The 18566-nt window shown below is 37.6% G+C and overlaps 1 protein-coding gene across 1 annotated transcript in view; it reads right to left on the reverse strand.

Moving 5' to 3' along the window:
- Positions 1 to 430: 430 nt before the first annotated feature.
- slc8a4a (solute carrier family 8 member 4a) overlaps positions 431 to 18566 on the reverse strand; it is a 66718-nt gene continuing 48582 nt past the window's right edge. The window contains exons 5-9 of the mRNA XM_065287075.2: positions 9274 to 9380; positions 8668 to 8792; positions 8010 to 8109; positions 7428 to 7700; positions 431 to 6561 (exon numbers count right to left, since the gene is read on the reverse strand). Of these exons, the coding sequence (XP_065143147.1) occupies positions 6182 to 6561; positions 7428 to 7700; positions 8010 to 8109; positions 8668 to 8792; positions 9274 to 9380 (985 nt within the window). The 3' untranslated portion in view covers positions 431 to 6181. The remainder of the gene's footprint in view (positions 6562 to 7427; positions 7701 to 8009; positions 8110 to 8667; positions 8793 to 9273; positions 9381 to 18566) is intronic.

Below are 18566 nucleotides of genomic sequence, written 5' to 3' on the forward strand. Positions count from 1 at the left end.
ATGTTGTGGGTTTTCACTCACAGAAGTACTGTAGTTAAATAAGTACACCTCAATTTATTCTCAACAAAGGTCCAAAATAAATATATTCATATGTTCGCTTCATTTCAACTTTATGTATTAGCAGACACTACACTGTAAAAAAGTCTTTAAATTTGAAAGTTTAATCAACTTGTATTTACAATTAATTTCAACTTTCTTGACAAGTAAGCAGTTGCTATAAATTATATAAAAAAGATGATTCAACTTTATTTTTTATAATTTATAGCAAATTATAATTTATATCTCCTCACTAGTTAAGAAATTTGAAATTAATTGTAATTTCAAGTCAATAAAAAAATGTAACTTTTAACAGTGAACTAATTAAAATTAAATGAAGAATTTGTTATAAGAGAAATTTAAGCTCTTTAAAAAAGAACAAGTCTGTTTTTAATATACAATTCCAACTTTAATGTACTCAATAATAAATGAAATAAAAAACAGACATTACAAACATACAATCATTCTTTATCTTTTGGCAAATGTTCCCGTTTACATTACAGATTTCATTTCACATACAGAAAATCACACCCCTTCACCCACACACACTTCTAAATATAACATTTACAGAACATTGACACTTTTGTTGTTGTGATCATAAATGCTCTATGTAGCACGTCAGTTTTTTTACCAAAATATAAAGTTGTCCCAGTACAGAATAGATTGACAAGAAGAAAGTAATAGTGTCAAATAACTCGATAAAGAACACTTGGCTTAAAAAAAAAAAAGATTTTTTAAACAGTAATTTATCAAATAGCTATACATACAAAACCAAACACAATTAGTTTCTTTTGTAAATTCAGTGTTGTGATTCAAGAGAAATGCACGCACATAAAAAATACATGCTTTAAGATTGTATCACGAGACCGGGACTCTCACGCGACGAGTGACGCAACGAATCAAACATTCAGTAATGGAACAAGCATGCTATTCAAGAGAATTAATTTTTTGGGTCGATGTGAGAGAAGTCGTATGTGAAACCTTTAAACTGCTTTGTGCTTATTCATCGTCAACTATTGCAAATAATATTGATTCATCTGCACATGTAAAAGTGAAATGCATTTCAGCTGATAGAGGTATTAAGGTACTTTTCTGTTTGCACTGAAAATTCCTTGTGCTTATGATTTGCTTCTCTGTGCAAATGTATTTATTTCTTAACATTCCAGCATCGGCTATTTTCATGAACACATTGAGGGAATCTCAAATTCACATAACCTGCATGTTTTTAGACTGTGGGAGGAAAGCAGAATACCAAGAGTAAACCCACACTGACACAGGGAGAACATGCAAACTCAATACTATCTCATGGCAATTCGTACGTATTTTATGAAGTGGCTAATTTAGTACAACCACATTCGTACATTTTTGTACCCAATTGGTGATGGTGTTAGTGGTGGGATAGGGGGATGGTTTTTATGGTCTTATAGTTTTTTAAAATGAGAATCAAAAGTTTTTTGCACAATTAACTTCGTACAAATTCATACAAATTAGCCAACTTGTAAAATGCCAACATGTCATTCACACTGTGTGAAAATATAACCTTGATATTTTGATATATTTAATATTGACTGAGTAAAGTCATGTCAAAGATTGAAATCAAGGATTGAAATTAAACTTTGATGCTAATAAGATTATAAGATTTTAGCCTGGATTTTACAGAAAGGGTCACAATCATTTATGGTCTGTTCCTTACACAAACCTATCTTTGCCATACATACAGCCATATTGTCGTATTGTCAATTCATGCTGTCTACGTTTAGTGTTTTTGTCCTTTTGGATCTTAGCAGCCCCTTGTCACTGTGAACAATTGTTATGGAAAGACTTTCATTAAATCTTTACATTTATGCATTTGGCAGACACTTTTATCCAAAGTGACTTATTACAAGGTATAGATTTTATCATTACTGTATGTGTGATCCATGAGTTCAAACCCACAACCTTTTGCGCTGCCCATGCACTACCACTAAGCTTCATAAAAACTGCATACTAAATGGCATACTGTAAATAAAGATCACATTTTACATTTTTTGGTGAACTGTCCCTTTCAAATCTGCTATGTGGATATGGTCTCTTAGTGTGTATCTACTGTTATTTGATCATAAATCATTAAGTTGGATAACACTGCTTTAGGCCATAGGCCCACATGGGATGGTCCTTCAGTCTCCATTAAACAAGAGCTCTTAGAGTGGGATGTACAAGTTTCACATGGTATTTTCCTTCATCTTTAAGGTTATCCACTGTGTTTTGATCATTAAATAAAGCGACCATAATTCTCAGCTATTACAATATCAAAAGTTCTGTTATATTGCAACAATTTTACAATTGAAAACTTTTAGGATAATTTAAATATTAGAGTTTATGCTCTAATCAAAGGTGGACCTTCAAGTTCAACAACCATGTACGATCAGATACAAGGAGAAAGTGACCTTATAAAGTAATTACAAACCAGCAGCCCCCCTTCCTTCCACCCACCCTACCGCACTGACACCAGACAACATAATGACAGAAAGACAATGACTCGTTGAACGTCGCCTAGCAACAACAAGAACTAAAAATACATCGCTCTGTGCTTTTTCAATCTTGTATCATTGAAAAGTCTGAATGTATAAATACACATATGCCAGTACAAATGTGGACCGCATGTACATCTGATCCACCCACTTTAACATAACACCGGATCTGAAGATGTGATCCGAAGGAAAAGAGTGGAAAACTTCGATACACTCTTAAAATAAAGGTCTTAAAAGGGTTCACGCACCGATGCCATAGCAGAAACATTTTTATAGCCATTTGTGCAACCATACAGTCTAACAACTTATTTTTAAGAGTGTAGATGGCTGCCTGTGGATTTGTTGATATTTTATTATTTATTTAAATGGAGGGTCCCTGTGACTTTTGAAGGACATTTTCTCCTTTACAATTTTTTAGCAGGTAGCTAAACAGTGACGTATTAAGCCGTTGGCCACCTACAGCTTGTGGTGTTCCTTTAATTTTATTATGCTTTTTAATGTGAGTGCATTTAAAAGTTTTAAGTACTGATGTGCTGGGAGCCCTAATAGTGAACAACAGCAAAATTACAAAATTATCCTACAGCTATATCCTATCACTTCCTGTAGCATATGTCCCAGGTTGTACCAAGCAGATGGCTGATAACTGGGACACTCTTGTAAACAATTATCTACAAACTAAAACTATTGTATCATTTTGCAAAGAGAGGCAAATAATAGAAAGAGAGATGAGAAAAAATGAACTTCGCTAAACTAGTTTAGTTGGCTGAAAAAGGATCAACACTGTAAAATAAAATGTAGAATAAAGGTAAAACAACTTGGTTTTGCAAGTAAAATCAACCTACTATTTAACGTTTGACTGTAACTTATGAAAACAAGTTGAAACAAAGTAACACCAAAATACACTCACCTAAAGGATTATTAGGAACACCATACAATATTGTATTGGACCCCCTTTCGCCTTCAGAACTGCCTTAACGTGGCATTGATTCAACAAGGAAAGCATTCTTTAGAAATGTTGGCCCATATTGATAGGATAGCATCTTGCAGTTGATGGAGATTTGTGGGATGAAGGGCATGAAGCTCCTGTTCCACCACATCCCAAAGATGCTCTATTGGGTTGAGATCTGGTGACTGTGGGGGCCATGTTAGTACAGCGAACTCATTGTCATGTTCAAGAAACCAATTTGAAATGATTCGAGCTCTGTGACACGGTGCATTATCCTGCTAGAAGTAGCCATCAGAGGATGGGTACATGGTGGTCATAAAGGAATGGACACGGTCAGAAACAATGCTCAGGTAGGCCGTGGCATTTAAATGATGCCCAATTGGCACTAAGGGGCCTAATGTGTGGCAAGAAAACATCCCCCACACCATTACACCACCACCAGCAGCCTGCACAGTGGTAACAGGGGCATGATGGATCCATTTTCTGTCCGTGTTTATGATTGATTCTGTTTACGCCAAATTCTGACTCTACCATCTGAATGTCTCAATGTTTCCAGTCTTCAACAGTCCAATTTTGGTGAGCTTGTGCAAATTGTAACTTCTTTTTCCTATTTGTAGTGGAGATGAGTGGCACCTTGTAGGGTCTTCTGCTGTTGTAGCCCATCCGCCTCAAAATGGTGCGTGTTGAAGCTTCACAAATGCTTTGCTGCATACCTTGGTTACAACAAGTGGTTATTTCAGTCAAAGTTGCTTTTCTATAGGCTAACCAGTTGGCCCATTCTCCTCTGACCTCTAGCATCAACAAGGCATTTTCGGACACAGGACTGCCGCATACTGGATGTTTTTCTCTTTTCACACCATTCTTTGTAAACCCTAAAAATGGTTTTGCGTGAAAATCCCAGTAACTGAGCAGATTGTGAAATACTCACCAACAACCATGCCACGCTCAAAATTGCTTAAATCACCTTTCTTTCCCATTCTAACATCAGTTTGGAGTTCAGGAGATTGTCTTGACCAGGACCACACCCCTAAATGCATTGAAGCAACTGCCATGTGATTGGTTGATCAGATAATTGCATTAATGAGAAATTGAACAGGTGTTCCTAGTAATACTTTAGGTGAGTGTATTTGTTGATTTGACAACATTTTTTTTGGACAGTGAAAGAACATATAAAAAGAAAATGATTAGAGAGAGCAAACTAAAATTGAACAGAAGTTTTACTATACACTATACATTAGGCATGCGCATAAAGGGCAAAATTAGGAGAAATAATGACCCCAATAAATAGATGAAGCTCTGGATTAATGTGCTGATGTTGAGGGTCTAACATTTCACACGTAAAAAAAACACGGTGTAATAAACAAAACAATTATTTACAATTTTTCACTGCCTTTTTTACTCTATAATACCCTTGTTTTAGTCAAGTGAAAACATCTAGAAAACATTGTAAACTCATTGACACATCTACAGTAGCTTATGGCCTAATGACTTTGATATCAAGGCATCCTTGTTGAGTTCCCACACAGCCACATGATTCAATAGAAACGTGAACGTCAAAGAAAGTCCTAGAAGCTCACAGGACTGAACAAAACAGGAGATTGAAACTCCCGACTATGGCAGTGGCGGACAGAAAATTCACTGTGCTTGAGTACAGCACGCTCTCATTCATTAAGACACATTCATGTGCACGACTGGCATATGACACACAAACAGTCATACAATATTTCTCCACGTAATACATAGTTGATCATAATAAATATCAATAAATATCACATGAATTAACACTGATTGGTTCGTATGACACTGTCATCGATAAACTATTTCTTTTGGTCACCATTCAACTTCTATTACTAATATTGTGCCATGCAAAATATGCATTTCTTGTGTTTTCATTAGCTTTAAAATGAGAAAATTAAAAACTTTTTGTTCTCCCTATAAAATAAAAATTCAGAAGAGCATTTTTAAATGAGATCTACAACACAAGCACTTGACATTAAAAAAAAAGATTAGAAGTGAATACTAAATATTTGATCTATGAAGGGCAGGACCACTGATCAAGAAGGTGTGCTGTAGGTACAACTTTGAAAATAAGATGCGTATAGTTTTGAGGTGGGCAACATACCTGTAGTGTATGTGGGTGGGACAATAGTGGAAAAGGGTGGTATAGGCTGGGAATTCGGACCTCCCTAGACAACTTGATCTGAAATTTAATTTATAAAAAACTTCATTAGTGAGATATGAAGGTCTACAGTGAACCAAAAGTAACAGGCAAGAAAAGAGCAATGTTTGTCTTCGGGGAAGGTGGAGGTGTGAAGCATGCCCAGATATCTGCAGTGGGAATGAGTTTATTGAAAGTGCCCGGGAGAAATGACAGAGTAGGGATTTCTGAGAGAATCTCGAAGTGAAACTAAAGCGCCGTCCTTGAAAGAAACAAGTCTAATGCTGAAGGGGCTCTCGGGAGACTATCCTGGATAAGTGTCGCTGTGTCTCAATATCCAGGTGCTGACAGTGAAGATACTAAGTAAGATACTCCATCATCCCCCATCCAAATATCCACACCGGTGTTGGTGAAAGGATGAGAGTTCAATTTGTACAACAATAATTTACAACGTAAACACTCCATTTAGACGTCTCATATACACAATGATGAAAATATTAGTGGATGTATACGGTGAGAAGTTTCTTGTTGTTAGAAGCCAGGCACGTAGCAATACGCCTCGAGAGAGGCCAGCAGGATGTAGAAGAGCCAGAGCGAGATGAACAGGAACACAGTGAGCAGCTTGGCGGTTCGAGGGCCCCCCAGCTCTCCCCCAGAGACGGTGGGCCGACGGCGGTACAGAAGTATGACGACGCACAGCAATGCCAGGATTGTGAAGAGGGTGACGGAGAAAGCCAGCGAGCCGGGCGGGACCTCGAATTTTTTCCCCTGACTGTGCCAGTACACGGCGGCGATGGTCCACGCCACTCCGATTCCAAGGAAGACGTTTACTGCGTTACTACCCGTCACGTTTCCGATAGATGCATCAGCGTATTGGTCCTGGATGGCTGCCACCTTACTGGCAAAGGTGTCTGTATATAGAGAGAGGGGGTGTGAGAAATGGCATTGTCTTCAAGCTATACATTTGATTATTATGAGCATTTTATTACCTAATTTAACAATGATCTACCAATTGGGTGATTCTCGTGAAATTTTGTTGTTTTTTTCCACATTTAAGGGGAACATTTTCATTACCGCAACGTGTCCATGACTGGATTTGGGTTCTTTGACATGGAAATATTTATAATTAAAAAATCTAAAAAATAAAAAGCTTCAGTGAATGTTATACTATAAACATTTACAGTAAAGAAACATGTGGTGTTTAGTGATCATTGGTAAATGTAGAGACAATAATAAGGAATATAAATGTGTCCAAGAACAATTTTCTCATCCTCCGCAACAATTTCCAATCATTGTTTAAGCCCTCAAGGAACTAACATTTAAAAAAAATTGTTGTAAGGGACATAATTGACTGTGACACTCAAGATGGCTACCAGGTAAGCGGTTCTTATTTTTTCTCTCCAGATAAAAGTTTAAATTTTGTTTGTCATAGTACCTAAACAACTTTTTAGTTCTCATTACCGAAACATGAGTTTTTAAATGCATATATTTAATGTAATATCATGTTGCGGTAATGATAATTTTTGCTAATGATAATCTAAAAAATGTAAATAATTCTATAGGAAATATTTGTTTAAATCCTCTAAAAATAATGGTTATAGTAAGTTCAGACCTTAATCTTGTATGTGCAAAATAAATAAAATTGGCTTTAAGGGCTTTTTAAAAATTCTGATGCTGGACACCTTCTAAATCTGGATTTCGTGAAAATCACCAAATTGAGCTACAGTATGTCATATGAAAACATCATCTAATAACAGGTACACAAACACATGCTCACCGGGCACAGAGGTACCCAAGGCCACAAACACCACGGCTGTGACGGTGTCCTTCAGGCCGACTGTACAACCAAAGTGAGATGCCAAATCTCCAGTGACGGCAGTCAGCACACCGATAAGTGTGATGGACACGATAAAACAGGCCCAGCCATTCCAGTATTCGGTGGGCGGGACAAAGGCGAACAGAACCTTCCAGAACACTGTCAGGAAGTGCATGATGTAATCAAAGCATGAGGGCAAGCGCTCTTCTCCGCTTTCCTCCTCATCATCATCACCTGAGGAAGTAACCATACGGTCAGCGGATATATTACAACTAAATAATAATAATAATTTACTGTGGTGCAAACTTTAAAGTGAGGTATTTAGAACATGTTGCAAATAATCTTTTCAATTCTGTCATCATTATATAATCAAAGTTGCACCTGTTCCTAATTTTATAACAAATGTCAAATATGTCAGTAATTTAATGCGTCAACAGGTGATTTGCTTTTATAAAACGCTTGTTAATGTTACACGAAATGTGTTTTACAAATATCAACAACAGACAGATGCGTGTATTTATAGTGTAGTAGAAAGTTACTGACCTGCACTGACAGTAACAGCGCTTACAAATTGCTCTCTCCAGCTACTGCTGCCCACCACCAGCGCCAAGTTAGTCTTCTTTATTAGTTTGTCGACAGTATTCTGAACAAACACACACATGCACATACAGAAGATTAACCAAAGCCATCCTCTCCGCTAAGCTAACAGCAAGCTAAGCTGCTATGGAATCACAACACACTTAACAAGCAACACAATCAGAACTCAATACGTATTTCTGAAGGAGCGACTTCATAGAACAAGGAAGACATCAGCCTGTTTTTAGGACAGTGAAAACAGCGCTATACAGATAAGTAAATTGAGTGAAAAATACCACGCACTGTAAACACAATCAAAGCTTCAAAAACACAGAAAGAACGGGAGCTTTAATACAACTGTCTCATAGCCCAAAAAATACAGAGGTCCCAGTTAAACTGATTTAAAGTGAGTGGGTGTAAGAGCAGATCCCCATCAGTATTTCATTTTCTCCAATGTCACTTGGCTGTTCGTATTTAGAAGGCTGAAAATAATCTCATGCAATGTGTCCGCCCTCAAATCTCTTCAAAATCCTGACCTTACTGACCTGCTGCATTAAAACCGTCATCATGGGAATAAAGAGGGAGGAAGCATCTTAGAAATGCAAAATGTGCCCACAGGATTTACCTTGAATTCATAGGATTCCTCTATGACCACCTCAAGCTTGGTGTGCTCTCCTAGACTCGGGCAGCCCATCTTGGCCACTTCTTCTTCCTCAGCCCCCACAGCTGGCTTGTTATCGTTCGAGTCTCCTGTCAGTGGATGACACATTGAAAATCTACTAAGCTGTATGGTACTTTGACAAAGTATATACAATCAAAAGCACTGATGGTCCCATTTACTTGCATTCATGCAAAACTGGTATGCGCTGCTTTTATAAATAACATTCGGTATCTTGCAATAGTATGATGAGTTGAAGGAAGAACAAGAATTAGAGCAGTACGTACATTATTAATAAACAGAAATGGCCTGGAGATATGGCTCCGATATGGCTGCTTGCACTGATACCAGTTCATGTCTTCCATTATAACAAGTCACCCATTATATGTTCCCCATTGACTCTCATTATTTACGCGAAGAAACCTTTCAGATTTGGTCTTTAATTATTCAGGGATGGATGTGGAAGCTAATAATACAATATTAAACAGAGACACCCTCGTGTATTATCATACAACGGCACGGAGAGTTTTGCAAATGCAGTGTTGATGTCATATAGCTGGAACTTCTACTGACCGTGTTTCTGTCCTATCTCCAGCAGTATCGGCTCTCCCAGGTGGATGGTGAAGGTTTTATTCTTCTCGTATTCCTCATCGTCTATGATCTGCACTTCCAGGATCTTCCTATAATGGGCAAGACGGTGATAAAATGGATATTAACCATAAAAAAGACAAAACGTATTTATGAAACACAAGCAGTATTCAATTTAATCCAACAGTTTACGTAACAATAGACACATAAAAAACTTGAAGGAGGAGGGAAGGCAGAAGAATAGGCTTTATGCCCAGCTGCACTACTTCCTGAACTTCAGCCAGCTCCTTGTTTCCTGTCTTCCATTATTGGACAAACTGATTAATTCAGGTGTGCCTGACCTCAGTAGTCACAACAACAATAATCAGACACACCTGGATTAATCAGTTTGTCCAATAATGGCAGACAGGAAACAAGGAGCTGACTGAAGTTCAGGAAGTAGTGCAGCTGGGCATAAAGCCTATTGCAGCTGGACGCAGAGGCATGGAGGCTGCCTTATATACGCTCTTAATGATGATTGGCAGGCCTAAATGTTAAGGTTCCTCCCGAATCCACGTTTCAGAACTACATTTATGGGTATATATTACACTGTGGAAACCTTTGTTAGCAGAAAGTGCATGCAGAGGTTATCTTTGTGTTGTTTTATTTGGAGTCCAGTAATGTTTAGAGAAGCACAATATCAGAAGAACTGCTTCCCTTAGAGAGGTACAAACCACAGCAGCTCTGAGTTTCCCTACAGTGTAAAGTTTGTGTGTCAAGAGAGCAGGTGGTAACCACAGCTAATCAGAATTTGTCATTATTAGCTCACACAACACTTGTGGTCATGGTTGATAAACACTGATTTAAAAAGTTGTACAACAAGGAGACACAGTAACGAGAGAGGGAGAGAGAGAGAAAGAGGTTGAGTTTTCTTTAATAAATACAGTATAGCAATCCCTCGTATAAAAATATAATTTTGTTTCCAAAAATATGCAAACCTGCATGTAAAAACCCAGCAAAAGTCATTTTTTGGAGATTTACTGTACTTTACTTTTGAAGTAGTTTACTAACTGACTGTTTACTACACACTGTAAAAAAATTCTGCATTTTTGTTAAATCAACAAAATAGAGTTTGGTTCCTAAATGCGATAATACCGCATTTTTTATTAGTTAAAATCAATATTGTATCAGGTCAGTATTAAAAAGTACATTCTTAATTTTACGCATGTATAATGTAATGTTATTCTGTCATCTTTTCTCACTTTTTTCCAAACCGTGACAAACTGTCCTCCTCCTCTGCAGAATGCAATATATTCGCTCAACAAATGACAGCGCACCATTCAACGCATTTAAAAAAATAATGTTGCCGCTTTGAATACACACGGAATCCTAGTTTTCCTCATCTACTTTGTGATCAACAAACGGCAAAACAATACTTTTGATGGCAATGATAAACCTGTGGTGGTTTTCTGTGGTGAGGAAGTAACGCAAGCCATCAAAATCTAATAATTTACGTGAAAGACACTCGGACAAAGGAAAAATGCCGGCTGTTGCTTGTTCTGACACGACAGCATGAAGCTTCTGTCATGGTAACACATTGACTCCAGGGGATCTTATGAAAAACTTTACATTATTTTACTGGAAGTCAACGAAAATCAAGCAGGACCAAAACATTTTACAGCTGATCACAAAAAAGTTCAGCGACGATGTCTCAAGGATGACATCAGCAATGACAGCTAATATCAATATTAAGAGTGTTCTTAATATGACAAAGTAAGTGTTTTGATTAATGCCATTAATCTTTTTTTTAAATCAGTGTATACCACTAGTCAACTAAATGAATATAACATGGCAAAGATGAATGCGCATTTATATATTGATTCAATAGATCTATAGCATTTTAAAAAAAAACACTTGTCCATGTATTTATTGCATTTTGCTGAAAAAAAATAAAATAAATAATAATAAATCTTTGAAAATCAAATTATGCATTTGAATTTTATGTTATTATAACCTAAAGATGCTATGTGAAAGTTTGTAACAGAAAATAGTGCTTTTCATCTTGTCACTTTCTTGGTATAGAAAACACGTTTTTACAGAAATTAGTCAAAATGGATTTATTGTATTTTGGAACCAAACTCTTCATAAATTGTTATGTTACTTTAACTTAAAAAAGTTATGTCAACATATCACAGGTCAAAACTTATAAATAGTAGGTTGAATTGACTAGCAATATTGCATTTTTTTACAGTGCATAAAATCTAAAGAACATTTAATGAAAATATAACTTTAATATTGAAGAGTAAGGTCATGTCAAAGACTGAAAACAGTGGAACAATGGCTAAAATCAAACTGTGACGCTCCTTATCTCAGTATTTGATTTAAGATTTTAGCCTGTTTTTTACTAGCCTGGTGCAACCAGACTCTCGTACATTCATTTCATTTGTACAGACAGTCTGGCCACGCTCCATTGCAAAGCGTTACTTCCGTTAAGGAGGGTCCTCTGTTGAAGTTTAAAACTATTGGATCTGCCCAGAGTCACTCTGAATCTGCCATAACCAATCGCTAACGTTTGGTCGTGATATATGTCACTCAGTCTGGCGCACGACCTCAACGTCTGCGTTCTAAGCCGCTCCCCGCTGTTCGCTGATTGGACCTGCAGATTTTTGCCGGAGAAAACGAAACTCTACACAGCAGTCCCAGACGTTGTTCTGAAGCGAAATGAAAATTAAGTGGAAGAACGTAGGAGGCGGAGCCAGGCTAGTTTTTTACAGGCAGGCTCACAAGATACATAAAATATTATTTATTTTAGAGAACAGACTTTATAGGAGTCTTTATGTCACGCATATTCTTACTGTGTAAAAGATCACTTTTTACAAGTAAAAGCGAAGCAAGGCACAACAGAAAGAGCTATAAAGTATAACATTCATTCAGCAGAAATCCACAGTTTTAATCCTAGGAGATTTACATTTAATCTTTAAATTTTATGAATATATCCAGTCCAGTCCATGACCTTTGGATTGCAAGCACTATGACCAACAATTTTAGCTACTTTACAGGAAAGCAATTGCCAGCACAGCATATGTGGGAAATTAAAGCAGACCGAGTAATAGAAGGGAACTGATCACAAGACTTACGTGTATGAATCACTGATAATTATAGCCAATGAATAATGAAAAGAGACAGACCCAAAGGCAATTTCAATATTAAACAGAAAAAGTATTCGTTAGGTCTCACACATACACACAACTCTTTTTTTGCACCGTAGTCCTCTATTGAATGTTACTACTAATCTTCTCTTTACCACCAGTCTTTGTTTTGCTTTGCAGTCTTTATTGGCTTAAATTGTATGTGTGTAATTAAATCCTTTAGTACTGCAGTACATGCCTTCACTCCCACACCCTTGACCTTCTTTTCTCTTAACCCCCCCCCACCCCCACCTCGTTGTACTCCAATGAACCTGTAAACATCTTAACTGCGCTGTATAGTTAGTGCTAATGTCATACAATAAATGCTAAATAAAGACTAGAAGAATACATATGGTTATAAAAAATGCACATACTGTTACTAAAATCTAGATTTGATTAATCTTTAAAGATTCCTGTAGATAATGGTGCTTACAATGCCAACATTGTGGATTCGAATGGGAACATGCAAAAAAAAAAAACTGATATGAAATGAATACTTTGAATCAAAGTGTCTGCCAAATGCACTTAGTATTATACCACAGTAAATAGTACATATTCAAATTAAAAACTGCATCTCTACGTATCCCTGAGCAAGACAACCATGTGTCATGACTGGATTTACACCTACTATTATAATGTTGTCAATAAACTGATCCAGCTACTAAAACTGCTAACACCAGGTTTAAAGAGAACTCTTGTGGGTTTTTCATTCTGGTGGTTTTGGCTTGAAAGCTGGTAAAGGCCATCAGGAGACAGAAATATCCCACTGGACACAAACACAGGCAGAAAAAAACAGATGAAAATAACGGCATTCAGGAAACAGCTAACTACGATGGCAGACGTTCACATTAAAGTCAGCTCACTGAACAGGTACCTTAATCCCACACCGCACCTTTCAGCTGTAATGACAACTATTAGTCAGTGAGGCGAAGTCGGCCCTCCATCTCAAAGAAAGAAACAGATGTGCACAAACAAAAACTAACAAGGGACTTTAATGAGCTTTGAAATCCACACAGCTGCTCGCTTCTGAACCTATCCGCTTCACGGTTACATACGCAGCCCGTATGTATGAATAGAATATGCGCAAATGCTAATGAGTACAAAACACGCAGCAGAAAAATTTTTGATAACGTTTCCTGTGCAATAAGAAAATCACAAATATACATCAGAATAATAATATTAAGTATATTATGTTTCCCTATAAAAATATTTCCTTGATCCGGTGATTTCTCTAAAGAGGGTCTTTATGGAACGTGTGTGGGTTGCAAAGTTGCCAGCGTGAGCGAAGGAGGCGAAACATTAAAAGCCTTGTTTAAATGACTCATTTAAAGCACCTTCAGGCACTGCATCGCAGGTAAGATTCTGATGCCTTCGCACAGTAACGCAAGGACATGAGGCAGGTGTACGCATTGCATTGTGTGGAAACCCGAATCCGCAAAATTATAGCGTTGGCATGGCAACAGGTAGCAAGGATTGATAAAAGTATATGCCTTAGGCAATGTAACAAAAGAGATGGAGAGAGAGAAGAGGAGGACAGGGGTGGCATGTGAGTAAAAAGGAGGAGGGCTTAGAAAGAAACGTTTAGAGACAGAAAAGCAAAGGTGATAAAATCGTGTTTTCCTAAATGAAATGGTTGCATGTTAATAGATGCATTCATTTGCTGCATGCATTAATGTTACAGATGCTAAGGGTAAATAAAACAGACAGGCTATCAAAGAAAGCGCTGCAAGCATAAACTAGAAAGATCAATCTTTCCCTTTTTATATTCTCTTGCTGAAATACACACAAACACTGGCAGAAACCCTGTAGACAGTTTTTGCTTCATATGAGACTACACCGTTTATAAGCGCTGTTTACTCACATCACACATTTGTGACCCTGGACCACAAAACCAGTCATAAGGGTCAATTTGAAATGTATATTTTATTTGAAAACTGAATAAATAATGTATGGTTGATGTATGGTTTGTTAGGATAGGACAATATTTGGCCGATATACAATTATTAGAAAATCTGTAAATATTGAGAAAATCACCTTTAAAGTTCTCTGATTAAAGTCATAAGCAACTGCATCCACTCACAAAAATAAAGTTTTGATATAGGCCTACTTACGATAAGAAATGTACAAATTATCTTCATGGACTGATCTTTACATAATATCCTAAAGATTTTTTGCATTGAAAAATCAATTCTTTTGACCCATATAATGTATTTTTGGCTTTTGTCTCAAATATACCCATGCTACTTACTTGGTTTTGTGGTCCAGGGTCACATTTAAGCTTTTATATACTCATAGTGCACACATATTCACAGCTTCCTGGACACCAACACTTGGCAATAATTCGTAAAAGATTAATTACTTTTTGGCTATCTGGGCATTTCGGTATAGAGATCAGTTTAGGATCACATTTTTATTGTTTGCTGATTTCTTAAGGCATCTGATAAAGCTTTTGGATCTAGAAACGCTGGCGTGTGACATCAGACTTAAAGGAACAGTATGTAGGATTGTGGCCAAAACTGGTATTGCAATCACAAAACATGTGGCTAAAACTGGCACTGCAATCACACAGCTGGTGGCCAATATACAAAACGACAACATAAACATCAGTTGAGGGCTGCAACACTTTTCAAATGACAATATCCTGGTTATACCACTGTTGTCAGTGATATAAGTATTTGAAATGAAAATGATTTCTTAATATCTAGTGACATTTCAGGGCCATTTAATGATCAATTGATATAAATTTCTTACATACTGTTCCTTTAACAAGCAGATTTTACATTGGACATCGGGGGGGCTAAACTCTTTACAGGTACAACAAAATACAAGAAATTTGCAAACTGAAGAAGGAGGAAGAAATACAGGCAGACAGATCTCATGAGGTGGCGGTGATTAAATGACCTGCAGGTGGAGCTGTTTGTGTTGTGGGTCAGTAAGAGGGTCAGCAGACATCTGCACTGGACAAACGTGGGTGAAACCGGATTGCTGCTTAGCTTCAGGCCAAACACTTCTACAACACACACAACATCATCATTCAACAAACAAACTGTGCACTATTATTTAAGGGGACAGCCACTTCTAGTGTTGTCCAAAATCAGGGTGGACATTATCAAGTGCATTTATTCAATCTCATGGAGCGTCCCGACATGCATCACTGTCCCAACCCTTCATTTGAGCTAAATAAATTCCCGGATCTCACCAGAAGATGACAACTGCAGCTCCTCCAGTGCACCCAGGGGGGCCACGAGATGGTGCCAGGGGGGCCCCAATTTTATGACATTTTATGAAATACATTAATCTATCATGAATTCTTTGTAATTAAACCTAAAGGCTACTAATCAAAAGCACTACTTTTTTGTATAATTTAATGTTTTTTTTATTAAAATGTTGAGTTTTAGAACAGTTTTTTGTCACAAATTTTCTTTGGGGGGCCACGGAGGAATGCACCGTACACAAGGGGAGCCACACGCTGAAAAAGTTTGGGAACCACTGCTCTAAATGATAAAATGATGATGCTTTACTTTCATTGGTAGTCGCTCACGAAAATCACTCGTCATTTGCATAATGTCAGGGCCGGATTATCCATAGACTGGATTGGGCGAGTGTCCTGGGGCACCAGGCAATAGGGGAGCACCAATGGCTCCAGTAATCCAGTGTTTCCAGTGTTTTTTTTACAAGTACTCGGGCATGTGCAGGTACCCTTGACAAAAAAACGGAATGCGTGATCGGGTTTTAACCGCTCAATTGCATGACGTGTCTATCGTTTAATGTCACCATGCGTTCAGTTGAATCTACTGAAAGGAAGTTGAATCTAAAATGAAAGGAATTGTGTCGCTTTGCTGCTGCTTGTCACTTGTAATGTAAAATAATGTCTGGAATAGTACATTTTAAGGGATAGTTCGGCCAAAAAGGATATTAAACATATGGATTATTAAGGATATTAAGCATATGTCCATCATTTTTCAGACAAACACATTTTCAGTTATTTTAGAAAATGTTTTAGATCTTTCAGTTAAACAAATGTAAAGTTACGGGGTCCACTCCTTCAAGTCCAAAAAATGTGCATCCATCCTTCACAAAAGAAATCCAAATGGCTCCACGATGATAACAAAGGCCTTCTGAGGGTAATCCGCGCTGTTTTGTTGTAGAAATATCCACATTTAAAACTTTATAAACAAAAATAACTAGCTTCCAATAACGCCGCCATCTTAGTCGCATCCGCATTCAAGTCGAGAGCGTACGCAGTTTACGGAGGTTTCTCTGCTGCTGCTCTTTGTCATACGTCACTAAGAAAAGTTTATTTAATACTCTCTCCTGAATACAGAGGAGTCTAAGATGGCGGCGCTACCGGAAGCTAGTTTTAAAAAGTTTTTATAAAGTTTTAAATATGCATATTTCTACACCACTACCACGCAAAATAATAACTGAAAATGTGTTGGACCTATGCATCTCGTACGTCTTCTGGGTGAGTAAATCATGGCTTTAATATAATTTTTGGCCGAACTATCCCTTTAAGGTATAGGAAGGGGTATTTCGGACACAGCCATGGTCTTTTTGACGCCATGCACTACATTTCAAGTCTTATGATAGTTGTGTGAAGAACAGACTGAAATGTAGTCATTATTCACTGATAATCTTCTCTTACAGCCCTAAACTCATATCAACACACTCCAATGGAGTATGATGGTTATGATGTCAAACATATAGTTGGACGTCTAATGGCATTATATTTAAATTAATCATGAATAAGTTCAATGCAACACCAGATCAGTTTGGAAAAGATGACAGAATCAAAAAGATGAGCAGCTCTCTCTTTTCGCTGCCTTCACAAATTCTCTTCCATTTTCCTTCTTGCTCCGTCTCCGCTGTGAAGATTTTTGGGTCTGTGTGTGAAGAGACAAAGGACAGCGCGGTCTGAAGCATCGCTTTATCATGCAAATGGAGGAGCCTACAGTAGTCGCGGCTGACAGTGGACCTACGCTGTAATCCAGTGAGGGCGAAATGAAGCATTGATACTGAGCGCTCACACACAGGGTCTAACAGCCAAAAAAAATCCTAAAACTTGTTTAGGGACAGAGTTTCACCAGCCATGGCTTTGATATTGTAATGAACAACACAGCCCTCTCATTGTGCACAAATGGAGATTATTGTAGGAGTTTTTTTCTACATAAATACATTCAGAAATTATTTAACAAAAATGGCTGGTTTAATAAATACATGACTGATGCGATCAACCCCACAGCCCCTTAGAGGACAGGCGGGTTCAAAGAAAGAATGAATGATCTGAAGACGGTTTGAATTCTGTCTCACTCTGATCCCCCGCGACACAGTTCGGCTTGTCTGATGTGGGGCTTAATGAAGCACATCTGGATTACCTATGGTTCCAGATGTTAACTGGTATACGCATTGGCATGCCTTTCTCACCTTCCTTAACCCTGATCTTTGTAAAAGCTGCTGACGAAAGCTTCGCTATCTGGTCTTATGAGATGGCACGGTTTATTTTTTCAGCACTCATTAGAGCATCTCTTCCACTCATTCATTAACTATTGATCGTGTTTGGCCCTGATGGTAATCTTTACAACAATAACATTACTTGATAGCCCTGATTTTGTTTTCTCAAGGCTGTGGTGAGCCTTGCTTTAATGAATATAAGTGACTGCTGTGGATAAGCTTATTATGTCTGGTTACAATGCTGGGGATGGTTTATTACTGCTGCCTGTGAGAAACAAAACACAGACAACTTACAGGTTCTAGAAACTACTGTCATTAGGTAAAGGTAGATGAAGCATTATTCAGTGGAAAAGACTGGTGTTGCTGTTTAGGCCTGGGAGTAAAAATACAATAGCATTGCCAGAGCTAAACATCATATATAGGGTTTATAGTGAGAGGTGCACACGTGTCAGTTGAAGCATTTTAAAGTGTCTGAGACAGACGAAAAAAACATAGAGCACACTACAAGTTCAGTTTATCATTTAAAATCAAGACAACATGAACAACACGCAGAGCACGAGAAAGACACCGCAGCGATTATGATACAAAGTACTTGTCTGCTTCATGCACAAGCTGGCACAGTGAGAGACTCTTTAGCGCTGCATCTTATGTCATAGATGA

This window comes from Paramisgurnus dabryanus, chromosome 18 (assembly GCF_030506205.2).
Source record: "Paramisgurnus dabryanus chromosome 18, PD_genome_1.1, whole genome shotgun sequence".
In the NCBI taxonomy this organism is placed as follows: domain Eukaryota; kingdom Metazoa; phylum Chordata; class Actinopteri; order Cypriniformes; family Cobitidae; genus Paramisgurnus; species Paramisgurnus dabryanus.